The sequence below is a fragment of the Gymnodraco acuticeps genome, unplaced genomic scaffold, assembly GCF_902827175.1.
Source record: "Gymnodraco acuticeps unplaced genomic scaffold, fGymAcu1.1, whole genome shotgun sequence".
NCBI lineage: Eukaryota > Metazoa > Chordata > Actinopteri > Perciformes > Bathydraconidae > Gymnodraco > Gymnodraco acuticeps.
The window spans coordinates 980,950-999,128 of record NW_022992191.1 but is presented as its reverse complement, the minus strand read 5'-3'; the positions used below and the strand labels follow the sequence as shown (position 1 = coordinate 999,128).

General features: G+C 41.0%; 1 protein-coding gene across 1 annotated transcript in view; it reads right to left on the bottom strand.

Moving 5' to 3' along the window:
* stim2b (stromal interaction molecule 2b) overlaps positions 1–18,136 on the bottom strand; it is a 45,099-nt gene extending 26,963 nt beyond the window's left edge. The window contains 1 exon segment of the mRNA XM_034205279.1: positions 16,782–18,136. Coding sequence (XP_034061170.1) covers positions 16,782–16,911 — 130 coding nt within the window. The 5' untranslated portion in view covers positions 16,912–18,136.
* Positions 18,137–18,179: the final 43 nt, after the last annotated feature.

Sequence of the window (18,179 nt, the reverse complement as noted above, 5' to 3'; positions counted from 1 at the left end):
CACACACACACACACACACACACACACACACACACACACACACACACACACACACACACACACACACACACACACACACACACACACACACACACACACACACACACACACACACACACACACACACACACACACACACACACACACACACACACACACACACACACACACACACACACACTCACGCAGTCTCACAGTAATTCACTTTGCCATAACTCAAAAAAGCTGTCACAGGAGGCGGCAGGTTTGGTTTCAAAGCATCTGATAACAAAAACGTTTGAGCTGTCAGCTGCGGCCTTTAAAGTGAATCCCAACACCTCAACATTTCTGCACAATATATATGCATGTCATTAAAAGGTTCACAGGAAGCAAGGTGACAGGAGACAGAGAGAAGTGTGTTTTAAGATGTCTTTTTGGGGACTTCCTTCATCTTCTTCCCTTGAGACACATGGACATCCTTACATGTTTGTATGAGTGAATTTATACATCCAACCTAGCTCGCTAACCCAACTGCATTCTGGGTGTGTTCAAATGTTAGAGAGCGACATTTCTTTCCAAAGTGTCGAAAACATTTTTCCTCATGTAAGTTTGGTGTGGTAACATGATAGAAGTGACAGTTTGGGAGTACGACTTGTTTTTCTGCTTTCCTTTTCTCACACGTGCTCAACTCAGATCAGACAGGACTGAATTGTTCTATTTATGCAATTGGGTCAGTCTTCTCTGTGACATAGACCTCCATTAAAATCACATCAATGAGCCAAACCATTGCAACATCAGACATGTTCCTTTGATACGTAAAATACACACAATGTAGTTTTTGCGTGAATCCCAAATACACACTCCTACTTCTGTAAATACTTAACCACTCCAGCATATGTGTATTAATCCGCAACTGTAAATAGTTCAAAATATCCAATATCAATACCCTTTCCAGATAAAAAAAAAACCGTTACTAAACACTATAAATCCCAGCAGTCTAAATAAATTACAAAGCCTTTTTTTAAATATAAAACAACATATATTCTGTAAGTGCCAGAGGCAGGGTGAGGAAGTTAGAAAGTATTGAGAGGTTGACAAGTTCTTTCAAACAAACAATGTAGTTTATTTTGGGACAATCGCACATAGTTCTACTTCTGTAAATACTCGGCTAACTACTCCACCAAATGTGTATTAATCCGCAACTGTAAATAGTTCCACACAAATGCAATATCCACTCCAGCTTGTAAAAAACGTTGGTAAAAACTACAAATCCCAGCTGTCTTAATAAATTACACAGCCTTTTTGATATAAAACAGGGGAAGGGGAAGGAAATTGGAAAGTACTTTGTAAAAACAAACAATGTCGTTTATTTTTGGGATATTCGCACAGTCTTAATTCTGTCAATACTCGGCTAACTACTCCACCAAATGTGTATTAATCCACAGCTGTAAATAGTTCCAAACAAATGCAATGTGTACTTCAGTTTGAGAAACACTTACTACATACCAAAAAAAGGTATAACATTCGGTAGAAAGGCTTGTGATTGAATGCCACAGGCAGGGTAGAGAAGTTGGAAAGTATTGAAAGGTTACTTCTGATCATAAAAATGTAAATCGGAAAGACGCAGCTTCATACTATTGCCCCATGTGGCCCAGAGTAAGATCTCCACCTGGGAGGAGAAGGTGCTACGTGCCCTCTGCCTGCCCCCCCCCCCCCCCCTCGCTTCAAACCCGATCTTTGGTGCAGCAGAGCCAAGATCCAGTGTAAGATTATCCGGGCAGTGGCGACATGGATTAAGATAGCAGGATATGATGGGCCTGACATGCGACTCTGGGGAGCCAAAGGGAGCTGGAGCAGCCCCTTCTCACCCGCAAACATGTCTCCGCGTCCTCAGCTATTTCCTTCTCTCACATTGTCTCTCACTACAGACTCAGACGACACACACGTCGAAGCGTCGAAGACGGTGCTTAATGGCAGTACAGGTGGCAGCAGACTCAACCGGGATCAAGTCATGCGGAAGCAGACTAAAGAACATGTCAGCGAACACTCCTCACGCTGAGACAGATGAGATCACTTACACAGAGGAGTTTCACCTCTTCGTGTTTCAGCCTCCTGACAGCGACCACATCTCAGATACGCTCAGACAAAGTTCAGTCATGAGGTTGCCTTGTGAATCAATTAAATACAGATGAAAACAAGTGGAAGAAAAGGAAGAAAACGGTTTTATCCATACACAAGCAAAAAACTGTGTAAAGTACACAAACAGTATTTTGTATTGATGTATCTGAAGCATATATTTTACTTATGGGTATCTTATTTGAGTGTCAGAAGTCTATGCATCAAATTGGTCCCTTTTAAAATTCCCTCAAAGCAATGAAAATAAGCACTTTTTTTTTACAAATTTACAGTAAGGCATCTCATTTTGAACGCAAAAATAACCTATAAAAGTATTTTCATTTTTGTATTAGATAGATGGTTCTTTAATTTGTCATTGTACAGGTACAACAAAATTACAAAGAACTCAAGGTGCCAACACGCAACAACAAGACAATATAAAAACAACAAGACACTATAAAAACAAGAAATGGGACTTAAATAGACATGATAGGGAATATGTACATAAATAAATAATAAATTGCACGATTCTTAATATGATTATGTTGAGTCATTTCAGGTCTTATACTTCAAAAACTTACCAAGGCATTGAAAACAGTGAAAAGATCATGTGACATCCACATGTATGGGCTTACAATGACACGCTTGACCCTGATCAAATGAAAGTCTAGTTTTTAGTCTCAACTTTAGCGACAAGTTTATTTGACACGCTTCCATGTCAAACAGAATATAATTACACTGTGACAGCCGTGTCAGCAGTTAATTAGATCCACTGTCGCCGTGCCAACTCCCATCAGCTTTCACGCATTTATGATGTATGGACAATAAGTGAGATGTTAAATGCATTCTTATACATTCCTGCATTTTATTGATGACAGACAGTGGCAGTGCAGGGACAAGTCCTCTGTCTGATAAATAAAGCAGCTAATGCTATTTATGTGTCTGTCTGTCTGTCTGTCTGTGTGTCTGTCTGTCTGTGTGCGTGCGTGCGTGCGTGCGTGCGTGCGTGCGTGCGTGCGTGTAATGAGAGGGGACCCCTGTAAACATTGTCCAAGGTATGATTGATAAAACTGACTCTTCAACGCTTAAAATATTACTAGGCCCCCACCCCCCCCCCCCCCCCGAAAGTGGTTTAGTCCAAATATACGATGGTAACTCTTTGCCCACCGTTTTTGTTTTGGTGAGGGTAAGTTGAATATAATTACATTTAAAAATGTGTTCTTTTACACCGCCCCATGCTGGGTACAGCTCGATTTTTGTGTGGTTTTTGTACGGAAATGAAATATATTCTGTAGAATTGGTAGGGGATGCTACTATGTCACGGCTGGTGCTCAATGGGAAGCTGTTCAAAGAGCATTCGGCTGGTTCTGGACAGGCACGTTTTGAACGGGCACTGCACGAGTTGCATTCAATACACCAATTAGATGCTCCAAATTGTGATAAAGTGTGCAGGGGCAATGTGATGTCCATGTGTACTAAACCCTGTAACCAGCGGCCATATGGCAGTGTCATAAGTCAAGCTGACGGGTCAGTATTAAAGGCAAGTAAATAAAGCTTCTGGAGAGTCTACCATTTCAGCTCATCAGCAGCCATTAATATGACACAAATATCATTAGCCTCCTATAAATGCCCCCGGCTAGTGCAGAGAGAGAGGTAGTTAGTTAGGGAGACTGTTACTATCAGTTTGCTAAAGCTGTTAAAATGGATGCTTTGTGAGCGTACTTAAAAAACTGACCTGGTTGACTTTGGTTTGTTATTCAACGGAGCATCACATAAAAAAATTATAATGTGGCTTTAATGAAGTTGGCCAGCAGGAGGGAAAGAATCCTTTCTCCGTCTTGATATGCTAGCTCAAAGAAAGCCTTTTTTTTAACAAGGATTTTGGTTTTTGTGTGATGTTTGAGCTACTGCTAAGCTGGCAGGTGAGCTGTCTTACCCCCCTAGGCTATGTCAAAAGGATGTGTAACAGAAAAATCATCAACAAGCAAACACAAAAAGCCGTGCGACACACAAGCGCATAATTCCTAGAGTGGGAGTTAAAACACATTTAAACAACATGAAGCGATGAATCATACACGTCGCCTCCACAAATAGAGAGAGTCCCGCCTTCAGCCAAAACACAGTCTTGCAAAACCAGAGACACACAAAGCTACATATGTCCCGGCTCCAGACGTTAGACATGTCTCAACTGAACCCGATACACCCTGAAATGTATTATCTTTGTCGCAATTTGCTCAATGTAAGAAGCAATGGGATAAGCAAACAATACAGGTGGAGATGGATTAGTTTCGGAAAACTGTAGTAAGGGAAGTCTGACTCATTATGGTCTGATTGGATTTTGAGTATGTTAAAAATGTAATCTGTCAAGTTTAGGGCCCCGTTATTAAATTTCGTTTAGGAGAAACCCTTTAAAGGACACCTTTAAGTTTGCATCGCATCTGCCCTAAACAGAGAAAAGTCTTCCCTCTGATTCAATAAGGAAAAGGGAGCTCTTGACCTGTTTAAAGCCAGTCATTTCCACTGAAACAGGGTATCCCTTGCCCATCTAAACCCTCTTAATGGGCTTCAGTAATCCTCTGCTTAGGCCACAGATTAAAAAAGGGGGGGACAACTAGAGCAAAACTTGTGGAGGCCATCGAAGTCTGATCCAAAAACTTCCAGAAAAGGAGACGCTCTTTGCGCCCGGGCGTCCCAGGAATGCTTCAATAACAGCAGCGAACACGAGATGTGGGATATATGCGGCTGAAGGAGGAAAAGCACACGGAGAGAGGATGAAGAGACAAGAGGGGGATTTAATTAGCTCTGCCTCCGACACACTCCTGTGGATATCGGGGTGATTTTCAGTGTCTATAGAAAGCGAGACAGGGACCAAAAGGGCCTTTAAAGTTAACAATGAACAACAAAGAACACGAGGAGAACTCATCATGCATTTGCCACATATACGACCCGACATTATTACACAACATCAGTGTTTAAAGTGGACCTATCATGCTATATTTGAAAAATATATTGTTGGGCCATACCTATACAAAACATGTCAGTGAAGTTTTTTTTTCAAAATACCAAACAGATCACCCATAGTAGCCATGCTTCATACTGCTCATACCTCTCTTTTGAAGCCCTGTTAGAGAAACGCAGATATTGGGTCCTTAGCTTGAAAAAAAAGAAGAAGAGGAGGCGGAGCTAATGCCTGATCAGAATTCTACCGGAGATAGAAGTTAAATTCTGCTGTAATAAAACGCCATCCTGTTTTAAACCACATCAAAGATTATTTCTGAAACAGTATGGAGCTCAAATGCTTTTTCTCTTGCGGGTTTATCACAAGGTGAGTTCCTTTTTTATTTCCTGCTTTTTAAAACACATGTGCTCTCCAGTACAGGTTAGCTCTGAGTGTTAGCGAGGCTTGCTAATGTAAACAAAGACGAGATTACGTCCAAAACACGTCAGGCATTGTTTCTGATAGCAACTTTCTGTGGGTCCGCCGCCGATTTGACGTCAGTTCGGATGGAATCTGTATCCGCTCGTTGTACCCCCATTTTTAAAAGATTTGGGTATGGAGGAAAAGAGAGAGGGTTTTATTTTCTGACGCTGCGTGAGTTCCCCGACGCACCGGGGACACATATTTATGTATAAAAGACATCACAAAGTGCATTTTGCATGATAGGTCCCCTTTAAATATATAATTATTTTATGTAAGGAAGCCTTGATATCACCAACTGGGAACAAGTGTTTCTTATGTCATGGCCTCGGGACAAGATAGCTGAAAGAGTTTCCCACAGACTTATGGGAAGCATCTCTAGTAGGGTTTGGTACCCCATGTTCCCTGACATAGCCACAAATTGGTTAAATAAAAGAAGGACAGAAGAAGACCGGACACAAAACAAAAACCAGATGTGTATGGAATCAAATAATAGCTGTATTCATTTGAAATCATTGAACGTTTAAGTTTCAACACCACTTTATTTAGACATTTTAAATACCTTACTTTGAAATATCGCTTAATTTAAAGAGTTTATGTTAATGTTGTATACTTTTCCCTATTTTAAGCTTTCCATTAAGCAATATTACTTAAGGGCTCTTCCCATTTTAGGGCTTATAGCTTCAGAAAGGACATTTCAAAAACTGTTCAATACTTTCAAAAACAATTCAATAGTCCAATTCTGGCCTAATAATTGAATTTCAGAAACTTTATTTATTATCTTTTTAAACTTCTAAAGATTAACAGACTACTTGACATTTTAAAGAGCTCAATTCTTATTACGGTCTGTTGAAGTAGGCTACATGTCAACAACAGCATTAAGAAGTGGTTTTATTTCACAATGATGTGTTCAGTTGCTAATCAGATAGCTTGCAACAATAGATGTGTTGCATCTGACAACAGATTGCAGTTTTAACCACAGATCTTTCAAACATAGAGGCTCATATTACAGGAACTTTGAAAACACAAAATGTGCACCTTCACAATCAGCAGGTAAAGATCAGTAAAATAGACTCGATACTGTACAAAGCATTACAAATCTACAGCTCAGATCTTTGAACGGCCTTGAAACGGAAATATTTAAAATGACATGTACAGTATGTGAAGGATCCGGGAAGGCCTCTCACTTCTGACCGTAAAACTACAAGGTGTGTCAACAGAAAGGACACATTTTTAGAGTCACCTTGAAAAGTGGCACTAAAAGATAAATGGGTTTTGGACACCTCAACGCGTTGGCATGGGAAAGTCCTCAGTCTGACGATGTGTATCAAACAGTCGAGTTGGCTCTCTGCCAGCTTCCTGTGTGTGTCTTACACCTTCCTGCTTGACAGGATTCTGATGGTTTTTTTTACTTGGTGCTCCCAGATATAGACGCTAGTTTGACAGCTATGAATAGGTGCCACACTTAAGACAATAGATACCAGTCATCCTAATAAAGATGCATGTCAAATCTAGACCAAAAAAATATGCACGGGTGTCCAAACTTTTTTCACCGAGGGCCACATACAGAAAAATATACGAAAAGCTGGGTCATTTATAGAGGTGAGGTTTATTGCCTCGTAAGTTAAGTTATAAGTTAGCAAAATGTAGGTAAATTAGGCCACTTGATACATGAATATGCTTTAAGAAGAAGAAAAAAAGCTCTATGGGGTTTCGTTTATCTTGTTGGCAGCTCATTAGTTAATACAGAAGCCTCAGATTGATTATAATAAGATGAAATATGAAGGGTATATTTCACGCTTGTTATGTAAATAAGTTATTGATTTTTTTGATCAACTAAGATTTGTTAGAAAATGTTTTCAAATGTAATTGACTGAATTCATTTAAAAAGTGGGCTTATTAACGCATGAATACTACTGTGTAATATATGTTTACATATTTAAGAAGTACAATATAAGAAAAGCACAAGTTTCATTTGTGGGCCATATTTCATTATACTTTTTTAATTTGCGGAGGGCCGATTCAAAATGGTCCGCGGGCCGCATTTGGCCCCCGGGCCGCAGTTTGGACACCCCTGATGTAGAGGTTTAACAGTAGCAGAAAGGAACTTTGTACAGTTACCAACTGCCTGCATCTTACATGGAAAACATAAGCTTTTAACACAGAAGAAATAAGGTGCGGACAGTCTCCTAATTATTTAACAGACCCCTACCCCACCGGCTGCAGGTGAAGCAGGGGAATGAATCAAGTAAAAGTCATTCTGTCGCTATCAGGTCCTTTGATGTGTAATATAAACTGGGACCCTTTTTGGATGAGATCAAGGGGACGCCAAGTTGCCCCTAAGAACCCACCTGTTGGCCGGATATGCTACTGTAAGACGGATTAGCAGTCGAGTCCACACACCTCCCCCCAAACTAAGACACGTAGGGGACAAACTGCGTCCTTGGTTGATCAATGAAAACAACCCTGGAAACTAAACTGATTTCTTTGGCCATGTTGATATCTATTTTTGATGATATCAAAAAGAAGGGGACTCAATATTGACTAAAAGAAAATCACATAGGTGTCCATGATTTTGAATCCCACTGTAATGTGTTGGTCTCAACTAGATTGTTAGTTTGTTGTTGGCCCAGGTCAGAGCACGAATGTTGGTGGACACAATCTTGAGAGAGGACAGCATACCAAAGAAATCCACACCGCTCCTTGCCCAGGCCACAACGTCACGTGCCTACTGCAAATGGAAAGTCCCTGAAATCAGAGGGGACCGGTCCTCATGTCCAATATCTAACTTTAAATCCCACTTGAATAGAAAGAGATCAATCCATCTGAATATAAATGGAGAATCAGCTGTAGAAATGACATCTCATCAGCTTTCTCACTTCTGAACAAAATGGTCTCACACTGGAAAACACCTTTGTTGGTTACATTTATCGCACAGCACAATGTAAGACTTATCTTGCCACACTGAGAAAACCAATGCTTCAGTGACTACATGTGATTAGCCAGGATACGACATGCAAAGCGAGAAAGCCACAGGGACAATTTTAGGCCTCTGTGAAGGGCACGGCATTGGCTTCTTCCTGTGTTAAGGTGACGAGTATTATCACAGCAGGATTCCACTGGCATAACAGGACAAGCTGTGACCCCTACCTGCCTTTAATTCTTATTTGACTTATTATTGGCTACGTTTCAGGGATGCAACTAACAGTGAGCATTGCAATGACAGCATTAATACACGACGTGTAGTGTATAAAATGTCAGAAACCAGTGAAGGATGGGCATCAACTTCAACACAAGCTAAAGTTGGCCACTTCAAAAAAGCTTGTTTTGCCTGCATGGTGAAAACTGATTTGAACTGATATGAAAGTAGAAGATTTTTACACTTGCATGGCTTATAAAGAGCTAATGTTAAGTATTTTTCCTTAAAAAATGCCTTGAAAGGTCATCAAAAAAGTTGCAGATACAGCCATTCAATAGCCTTTAATGTTTCTACCAAACGACATTAAACTGAGAACAACCCACCTGAGGAACAAAGACCATACATTTCACTATATGTATTTTTTGCTTATTCCTGTCAATTGCCATGCAGTTTTGCGAGCATGTGTGCATCCATCACAAAGGGCTAACCCAGCCATGCACCATGCATTGCCAGCTGGGGGATCAACACCCTTAAAGAGTGGGGGGAGCGGGACCACAATAGTCCCCTCTGGGCTGGGTAAGGGCAGGCGGACCTGCTTCTGTAGGCCACTCACAGCAGGAAGCGCTGTACAGCTGAGTACAGTGACCTACATCCCTCACTGAGGCGCTTTCAGCATCATGAATCAGCTTACAGGCGGCTATTGTTGTCCACTTATCAATGAATGAAACATCTCAAACATGCGGGTGTGAGGATTAGAGATTCAAGAATGTAAAGCAAGGATTTGTTTTGAAATTATTTGACAGGGATACAGTGTTCGAGGAAAAACCAGGGGGGCGACTCAGGTCATTGACTTGTGTCTTTAATTCTGATCTCTGCTCAGCGACATTGGCACCAGTGGGGTAAACCATTAAATTAAAGCCCAATTATCTCCCCGGTGAGCCCAGTTAAAAGTCAGACTGGCGCGATGTTGCGGCGACAGATCTCGACAACGATAAGGAACCCTCAATGTCAGGAGAAGAGGGAGCATGATGGAAAATTCACATGGAAAACTACACCAGTATAAATACTCCAGGGGAAGGGGGGGTCTTCTGTTTGGTGACAGGCCTCATTAGTTTGGATCACAACCCTAAAGCCCCTGATTGAGACGGCCGGCAGCTGTCCACTTCTGGGGGAAGTGGACTGAGCGGCGTCAGCGTCGAGAACTTCTTAATGATCTAAAACTGGAGCCATGCCTCTTCTGACATACTGGTTTTGCATTCAAGTGGTATTTATTAACATATTATCAGCTTATGAAATTGATATGGCAATTTACCCATCAACATTATCATTTATTTGGAGTAGTTTGTATACTCACTCTGCTTTTAGCTCAGTCGTATCAAATTTCTAGAGAAATATCTGGCTATTAGCTGCTAAATGCTCCGCTATGTTAACCAGTAAGATGCTAACTTTGCCTGTATGCTGTTTGGTACTTTTTTTCTTATAAAAAAACCCAATAGAATAACGTTGATGAGTTGGGAGACCGCAAAGCTAACAAAAATGTTGTGCATAAAATAGGGGTGTAACGGTTACGTATCGTCACGGTTCGGACGTCACGGTACGGTGCATGCAGTCACACGACGAATACGCCTTTTTTTTTACAAGTGGGGAAAAAGTCTGTCATTCAGGGCAGTATCCACTACACTATATATAATCCAGGGGGCGGTATTGCGCCTAAAAGCTGTTTGCCAGCCGTCCTTAAACAACAAATGAAGAAGAAAACACAACAAATCGAACAACATACAAGAATATTATATTATTATTAGTATTATTAATAATGCTATGATAACGTGCAATTACGTAACTGCCACTACGTTTTATTTTTTGCACTACTAACTACTGCTAATAATAATTGCATTGATTGTGTGACCATCTATGTTTCTACGTTTCATGTTGTCTGTGGATGTTTAATTGCTCTTTTTGCTGCATTTTTAGTGTACAGTTTTGCTGCTGTGTTTATTGTGTTTATTGTATTTTGTTACTCTGGCACAACAATTTCCTTCGGGATGAATAAAGTCTTATCTTATCTTAGAAGAAGAAATGTTAGTATTGCGAGTTCAGATAACACACAGGAGCTAGAACCCACCTGCTTCTTTTAAATCAGCTGTGTGGGAACATTTCGGGTTCCCTGTGGACTACAATAACAATCGGATCGGACGAGGACGGTGTGTCGGCGTTGTGGTATGCTAATGCTAACACAAGCCAAACATGCTAAATCACATCAGAAGGCATCACCCAGATTTGCCAATCACCGGAGCCCGGCAAAAGACAACAGCAGTTCAACAGCTGATCCCCGTTGTTTTTAAGAAGCCAATAGACATGAAAGCCGAGAGACCAAAATAAATAACAGAAGCTTTTGGCACATGTTTTTCAACGGCCAAAAGCTTCTGCTATTGCATACCTTATGCAATAGTAGAGGAGCCCGGCTTTTATTGGTTGTGATTGAAACACTTTCTTATTTATTTTGTAATATTTTCAAGACATTCTTTTTAGTTTTACAGCTTATTGAACCTTTTTGTGTGACATCAGCCATTATAGATAACATGGCCATCTGAGTGTGTGTGACTCTTTGTGGTTTGTTTTTAGCTGTGTAATAAAGTTAATTATTCAAAATGTTAGATTTTCAGTTATTTTTAAACTGAAACTTGCACTACTGTTCAAAATAAATAAAAAACAAACCTGGAATTATGCATTTGGGACTTTTTTTTGCCTTTTCTTGTTGTACCGCACCCGTACCGAACCGTGACCCCCAAACCGAGGTACGTACCGAACCGTGAACTCTGTGAACCGTTACACCTCTAGCGTAAAACCAAAACAAGCTGAAAGGCGCTAAAACAAAAAAACGTTGTATCACTACAATTAAGCATTCAATTGAAATGGTCAATTTAGCCTTCATGCATTTAGCTCACTTCTTTTATAAGTACTTCCTCAAGGTTGGGAGCACAGTTTTGAAGTTTGACATTTGTTGTCTCATAAGGAACTCTTCAGAACAATCTGTTCTATTGAGGGAAAGGAAATGGCTCTACAGAACCAGGACATTATGACTCGCTCCACGTTCGCCCTGACACTCTGTCACTGTTAAACCCCAGAGCGAACCCAAAAGTCCTTCTAAGCTCCAACACCGCAGTAAGTTACAAAGCCTGGCTTTCCTCAGGCGTGTGTGTGTTACTTTGATACAACGCGGGCCAGAAGGCAGCGACGGAAGTATCACAAAATGCAAATGCCTGAGCTCCCCGCAGTACTTAAGCTAGCAGTGGCGAGATAAACAAATGTTGAACCTCCTTTCCAAACAAATCCTTTTTATTAGGGCAGGCACTCTGTTCTGAGGGAGCCAATGTCACCTCTAATTTAGCTCCGGAAACTGTGACAATCCCTGCATTAAATCTTAGCGACAGAGTTAAATCTCATGTATGAATGTTGTGCGTGACAAGTAGAGCGCTAGAGAGATATACTCATGTTTGTTTTACTGCTTTTGAATCGGTGTCATTTAACCTACAGCGGGTCGTTTCTATATTAGAGTTATATAACGCTTCAGTAAATGGGGCCCATGTATCTGAGACAACTATCATCCAGAAGGCATATCACTGGAGCACTGGATGTTCCTTGTTGTCACAGGGAAGGGCTTTGTTTGTTGAAACGCCAAACAAGCTAAATACACAATTAAAACGAGGGGAAGACCACGTTCACATTGCCACTCAACCATCCTCTTTTACAAATACCTCTTTTTGCCTTTCTGCTGCAATACCTTTATCTCTCTCAGGGTGCATGGAGATGATTTATGATTCCTACTGTTTACATCTACTCTGAATTTGGCCCATGTTTTACAAGCAAAACTGCAGTGCATGCAAGGGAAATTACATTTAACGCAGGAGGAACCCTGCACAGTTGAAAAGGCCAACAATGACAAACAAGTTTCCGTGGTTAAGACAAAGATCTGAAACACGTCACGTTACTCCTCCTCAAACAAGCTGTGAAATGAGTTTAACAAAAGGCACAAAAACAACTGTGTACCGCAAAATTCATTTCAAATCATGTGTTACAATGAAATCAATTAGTATACCGTCACCACCTGATTCAACTTTATTTAGCTTCTGAGGAGAAATAAGTTCCTGGAATATACAAAAACCAGCCAATTCATCTTCTTGTTTAAAATGAAATATCTCGTAATACAGTTGTTGGGTAGTATGTGACAGCTGGTTGCAGAAATAACTGACAACTATTGGGTTATACAATTATCTATCAGAAAAACTTATTATAAGACCAAAAGGATGAATCTCAAGCGATATTAGTACGTCAATTTCACATTGTATATTGAAATGCTAAGCTTTTCATGTCCAACACATCTTATTTCTTGTCAAAGGTGCCTAAATATGACAAATTCCACACTTATGTAATCACCATGCTTCATATTAACACTAAATCCCAGCTTCTCTTGAATTGCCCCGGTCTTTTGAAGATCTCTAATCTCAAAGGAGCTGCCTGACCCACCAAATGTTAAACCGAACCCCCCCAGTTCGCACCCCCTCCCCGCCCACAGCGTGCTAAATGGCAGCTTTGAACCCTAAAGTGCTTCCATAACAACAGCCTTGTCACTAACCTCGATTACCGGGACAATACATATTTTTATAATTACTAAAAGTGAGTGGAAATGTCAGGCACAAACTGTGTGTGTGTGTGTGTGTGTGTGTGTGTGTGTGTGTGTGTGTGTGTGTGTGTGTGTGTGTGTGTGTGTGTGTGTGTGTGTGTGTGTGTGTGTGTGTGTGTGTGTGTGTGTGTGCAGAGAAAGTTATAGCTCAAACCCGACGAGCAATTGCCAGAACAGTTCATGCACAGAACAGAACAGGACGTGCATGCATATATGAATGTGTGTGTGTGTGTGTGTGTGTGTGTGTGTGTGTGTGTGTGTGTGTGTGTGTGTGTGTGTGTGTGTGTGTGTGTACCTGCAGGAGATATTAGTCAAAAAGACAAGCATCACTCATAATGTAACCCTATTTTTATATGTGCAAACATCCTAGAATAAGTTGATGAATCACATCATTGAAGTTATATTATGTAAGTGATAATGCTACATGCTAACCTTAGCTTACATGCTGAAATACAGCATAAGTGGAGATAGTAGGGCAATTCACAAAGTAATGTATGTTGTATAGGAACATTTAAGTAAGCTAACATTAGCAACCAAAAGCTAGTGGTCTTACCAAGCCAACTAAGTCTGTAGCAACAAAAACGCCTTCAAATCAAATCAAGTTTTATTTATATAGCACATTTATAAACGATTTTTGGTCGAGCCAAAGTACTGTAGATATAATAAAAAATAGCCTACAGTAGAGACACTTTACAGCAAATACAACAGCACAGATTGTTCAGAATATCAGTATGAGAAAAACGACACCCTTGAGCAATGGAGCTTCTTATTTCCAATCAATTCAAGTTGTATTTGTACCAGTCTCTAAAAAGTTACAGTCTTGCTTTAAACCTAAATAGTACTAAAATGGATTGTGGGGATAAGAGCCTTAAGAGGTGTAAAAACACAGACACAGCACCAAGAGCATTAGAACAAAACCAAAAACAGCTAGAGGTGTTGTGGCTGCTGTGGCATAATGTTTGAAAACACAGAAACCTACAAAACACAAAGCTCTAGTTAATCTAAAAAGCGAACTCTGCACACACAGACTTGTGATTTCCTTGCCTTACGCTAACACCAGTGAAAGGCCAGCTGACCTCTCCACGCTGCGGTCATGTTTACTGACACTGTATTAAGTCATCACTATCCCTGCATTCACTGCAGCTCATTGTTCGCAGGGAGACGTCGTCCCGTGGCTTGTTGTTACACTGTCGAGTTGTTGTGTAAAAGTGTCCCTTATTAATCAATACACTGTGTAGACCTGGTTTATTTTAAGGAGCTCTCTGGCACGAGGTTTATTATTTTCTCCTTAACAGACAGGCAGGGGTAGATCTGTTAGAAAAACATTTATATATAAATCAGCCTAACTCTGTCTTTAGTCACGGGAGAGAAGTGTCTGGCTGTGTAAACACATGTAGTGCTAACACCCCAGCGTGCAAAAAGAGTCCAAAAACACACTTGACGGTAGCGTTTGAAATGTAGCTCTGGTGAATGCTAATATTTGCATGTGTGACACCCTGTCTGACTCATGCTTGACATTCTGCCGTGGAGGAAAGTGAAGGGTATTTGCTGCAGGTAAATGTCTCACAATCGCACTTTCATCCTCCTTTTGTCTGAGGAGTTTGTCCCGTCGTCATGGAGATGGTTGAGTTCTCAGGTAAAATTAGCTTGTTTGCCAATCAGAAATATGTAGATCTACTTGTTGGATGATTTTCAAGTTGACCTCTGATTATGTTGAAGCCGCTGTATATGGATCTTCATTACAATTGCATACATTATCTTAAAGGACGACAGCACAGTCATCATGACTAAGCTTTTTTCACTAATACCCAGACTAACTTAATTGTTCTGTGTTGCACTCCATGCTGCTAAGCGATTGACCCTGAGGAGCAAGTTCAGGGTGTTATATGACCTTAGCAGTGAATTTACAATTATATAATAAGAAGTGGTCATCTATGGAGGGGGTGGGGGTCATACGTAACATTTATTTTGAAGGAGGGGTCAACTGTAACATCTCCATGACAAGTGAATGTCATCCCGAGATGTAAGAATATGGATTTTCTTGGAAAAGTATAAATACCTTTGCTTTCGTACCAAGAAGTTCTATATGTACCTGTACTATTTAAACCTGCAGCGAGTTAGCTTATAGCTTAGCATAAAGACAGGAAACAGGGGGGATACAGCAATCCTGTCTTTGTCCAAAGGTAACAACATTTCCATACCACACCTCTAACGCTCACTTAGTATGACATACTTTTTTTTTTTTTATTTGTACAAAAACTACAATATAGAAACAACCAATTCCCCAAATTACAAACTGTTCCTTTAAATTCTAGTTTTGCTAAGTCATCTGAAAAAGCCATAACAGAGAGAGGAGTTGTGAAAAACTCCAGCGCATGAAAACAAGTAAAAGACGTAAATAACAAACCATGAAAAAATAGATATCCACAATTTACATTTCTACCAGTAATTACAAATACCTTGACAGACTTTTGAAGTTGGTGCCTATGTGCAATAAGGATGGATAAACAAACACAAGTGGTTTCCATCGTGGAAGCAAAACCGAAAATTAAAAAGATATACTCCAAGCTTCCAATAACATTAAATGAATCATCCTTGATAGTCCTAAACAGACGAACATATCAGCTAATATCAGATATCGAACACGTTTTCCATATGCAAGACAACGAAGACAGTTATGGTTTTGATAAGATCCACTGCTCATAAACTGTCATCACAATCGTGCATATGTCCAGTAACACAAGGACACAGCCTGTTGGTTTCTATTTAGAAGCATTTGGTGGTTTTAACCTACATTTGGGCACATTACCCTTAAATGCCCTTGATATTTTATAAAGGTTGCAAAACTTCCACCTTTGTTACCAGTGTTTAATGTGTTGTCCATGCTAAATAATCAAACATATAAAACACAAGACATCCTGATTCCTCCACCTTTTTTTTAACATGTGTCGACCCTAATTTACTTAATGTTAGGGCAGTGATCATGCATGTGTTAAAGGAATGAATGGTGCCTGTTTAAAACAGATGCACATGGTTGGAAATCCTCCTCATTAGGTTACGTCAATAGCACAAAGGCAGAGAGGGATCACCTGTGGCCTTCTGGGATGATCAGAAACAGAGCATTTAGGGACATGTCATCCTGTGTGACATGGACGTGATGCTGCTCACTACAATGTGTGTTGTGTTTATGGCAGGATCCTTAGTGGCACATTACAGTAAATAACCTCAGTGAGGATGCATCCTGCATTCCTGTCATGTCATGCATTCCCAATGCAATGTACAGAGGGCGATAGGAAGGGGGGGGGGAAGGTGACATGAAAATGCATCACTTATTCATTTAGCCTGCGCAGGACATGCCACGGATTTCCCCAGTGAAAGCCACAGGGAGCGAGGGGAGAAAAAGGGGGAGACACTTTATATGCAGACACTTGTATATGAACTGCGCTTACCTGTGGTGGCTACATTTGCAGCATCAGACGGGGGGCTGCTGGGTAGATCATTCGAGTAAGTGCACCCCAGTACCGCATAGATGACGAGTCCACGTAGCAATACATTCAATACCTTGTGGATGTAACTCATGGTGGAACAAAATGAGGGGAAAGCCTAGGTATCCGTTACAGTGGGGATGACTGGGGCAATCCCGAAGAAAAAAATGTCAGGTTCAGACCAGCAGTAGCCTAGCCAGTCCAAAAAAAAAAGAGAGAAAAATAGTCTTTCAGAAGAAATACGGGGTGTCACAATTAAAAGAGACACCTTAAAAATAAAGAACTTCAAGAATAATCCGGCAATTTGCTAGACAATTAGCTCTCATTGCTGTCACGAAAAAATACCTACTAAGTAATAGTTCATCGTGGGTCAACGACTTTGAAATAAGACCCCCTCCAAAAAAGATTAATAGCCTCTAATGGGTTTACTGGCTGTTTCAGAGGGGTGTCTGCTGGGAGCTACGACAAGCCAGACCCCCATGTCTAATTGTATGCATTTATAAAAAAGATATTGCCAGGGAAAAAGACCGTGTGGTGAATAGGCTCCACAGCACATGCAGCCTCAGAAGGAATCCCCTCAAAACAAAAACAGACCCAATGGTAGTGAGCTGTTCTACCCAAGATATCCGGGAGAGAGGAATAATATCAAGTGTTAAATCCTTACGTAGGCCTGCGAGTTTGAAGAAAATAGTCTCTGTACTTCCACGTACAGTATACAAACACCGGGGACAGCTTCAGCATATTGAGCGTCTCATAGGTCCGCCTCTTCACACGAAAGTAGCAAATCCCATCGCATCAAAAAAAGAAAAGACTCCTCCGTTTCCCCTAATCCTTATCACACCTGTATCGAGTGCCCGCCACATCCACCTACTTTCCACATGAAGTTTTTAAGTCAGCTTTTCACGGTGTGATACTGTATCCTCCTGTCATATCAGCTGCTCGCCGGCCGATGCAGAGGGAGGGAAAGCCGAGCGGGGCGGAAGTCAGTATGCAAACTGCTTTGACATCAGGACAGGAGGGAGGGAGGAGGGAGGGGGGAGCCAGGGCTTTCAATTTGGCCACGACTACTACTGCCGGCATATGCAACACATGAGCGGAGGGATTTGTGTTTTAAGCGAAATTCAGCCATGCATCTCTTCCATGCGACCCCGGGTTTCGTGCAACACCATTTTTCTTTGGGGGGGGGGGGGGGTTTAGAGCTTGAATTGAGTCTTGAACCGGGTGCAAAACACACGAATCATGACACACTTAAAGGTTGTTTTTATGTCATCTTACCGCGGAGGATGGGGATGATGATACCCGCTTCATTGTTCTCCACTTCCCCACTCCAAGCAATGCAAGTTTCCCTCCCGGCGGAGCGCT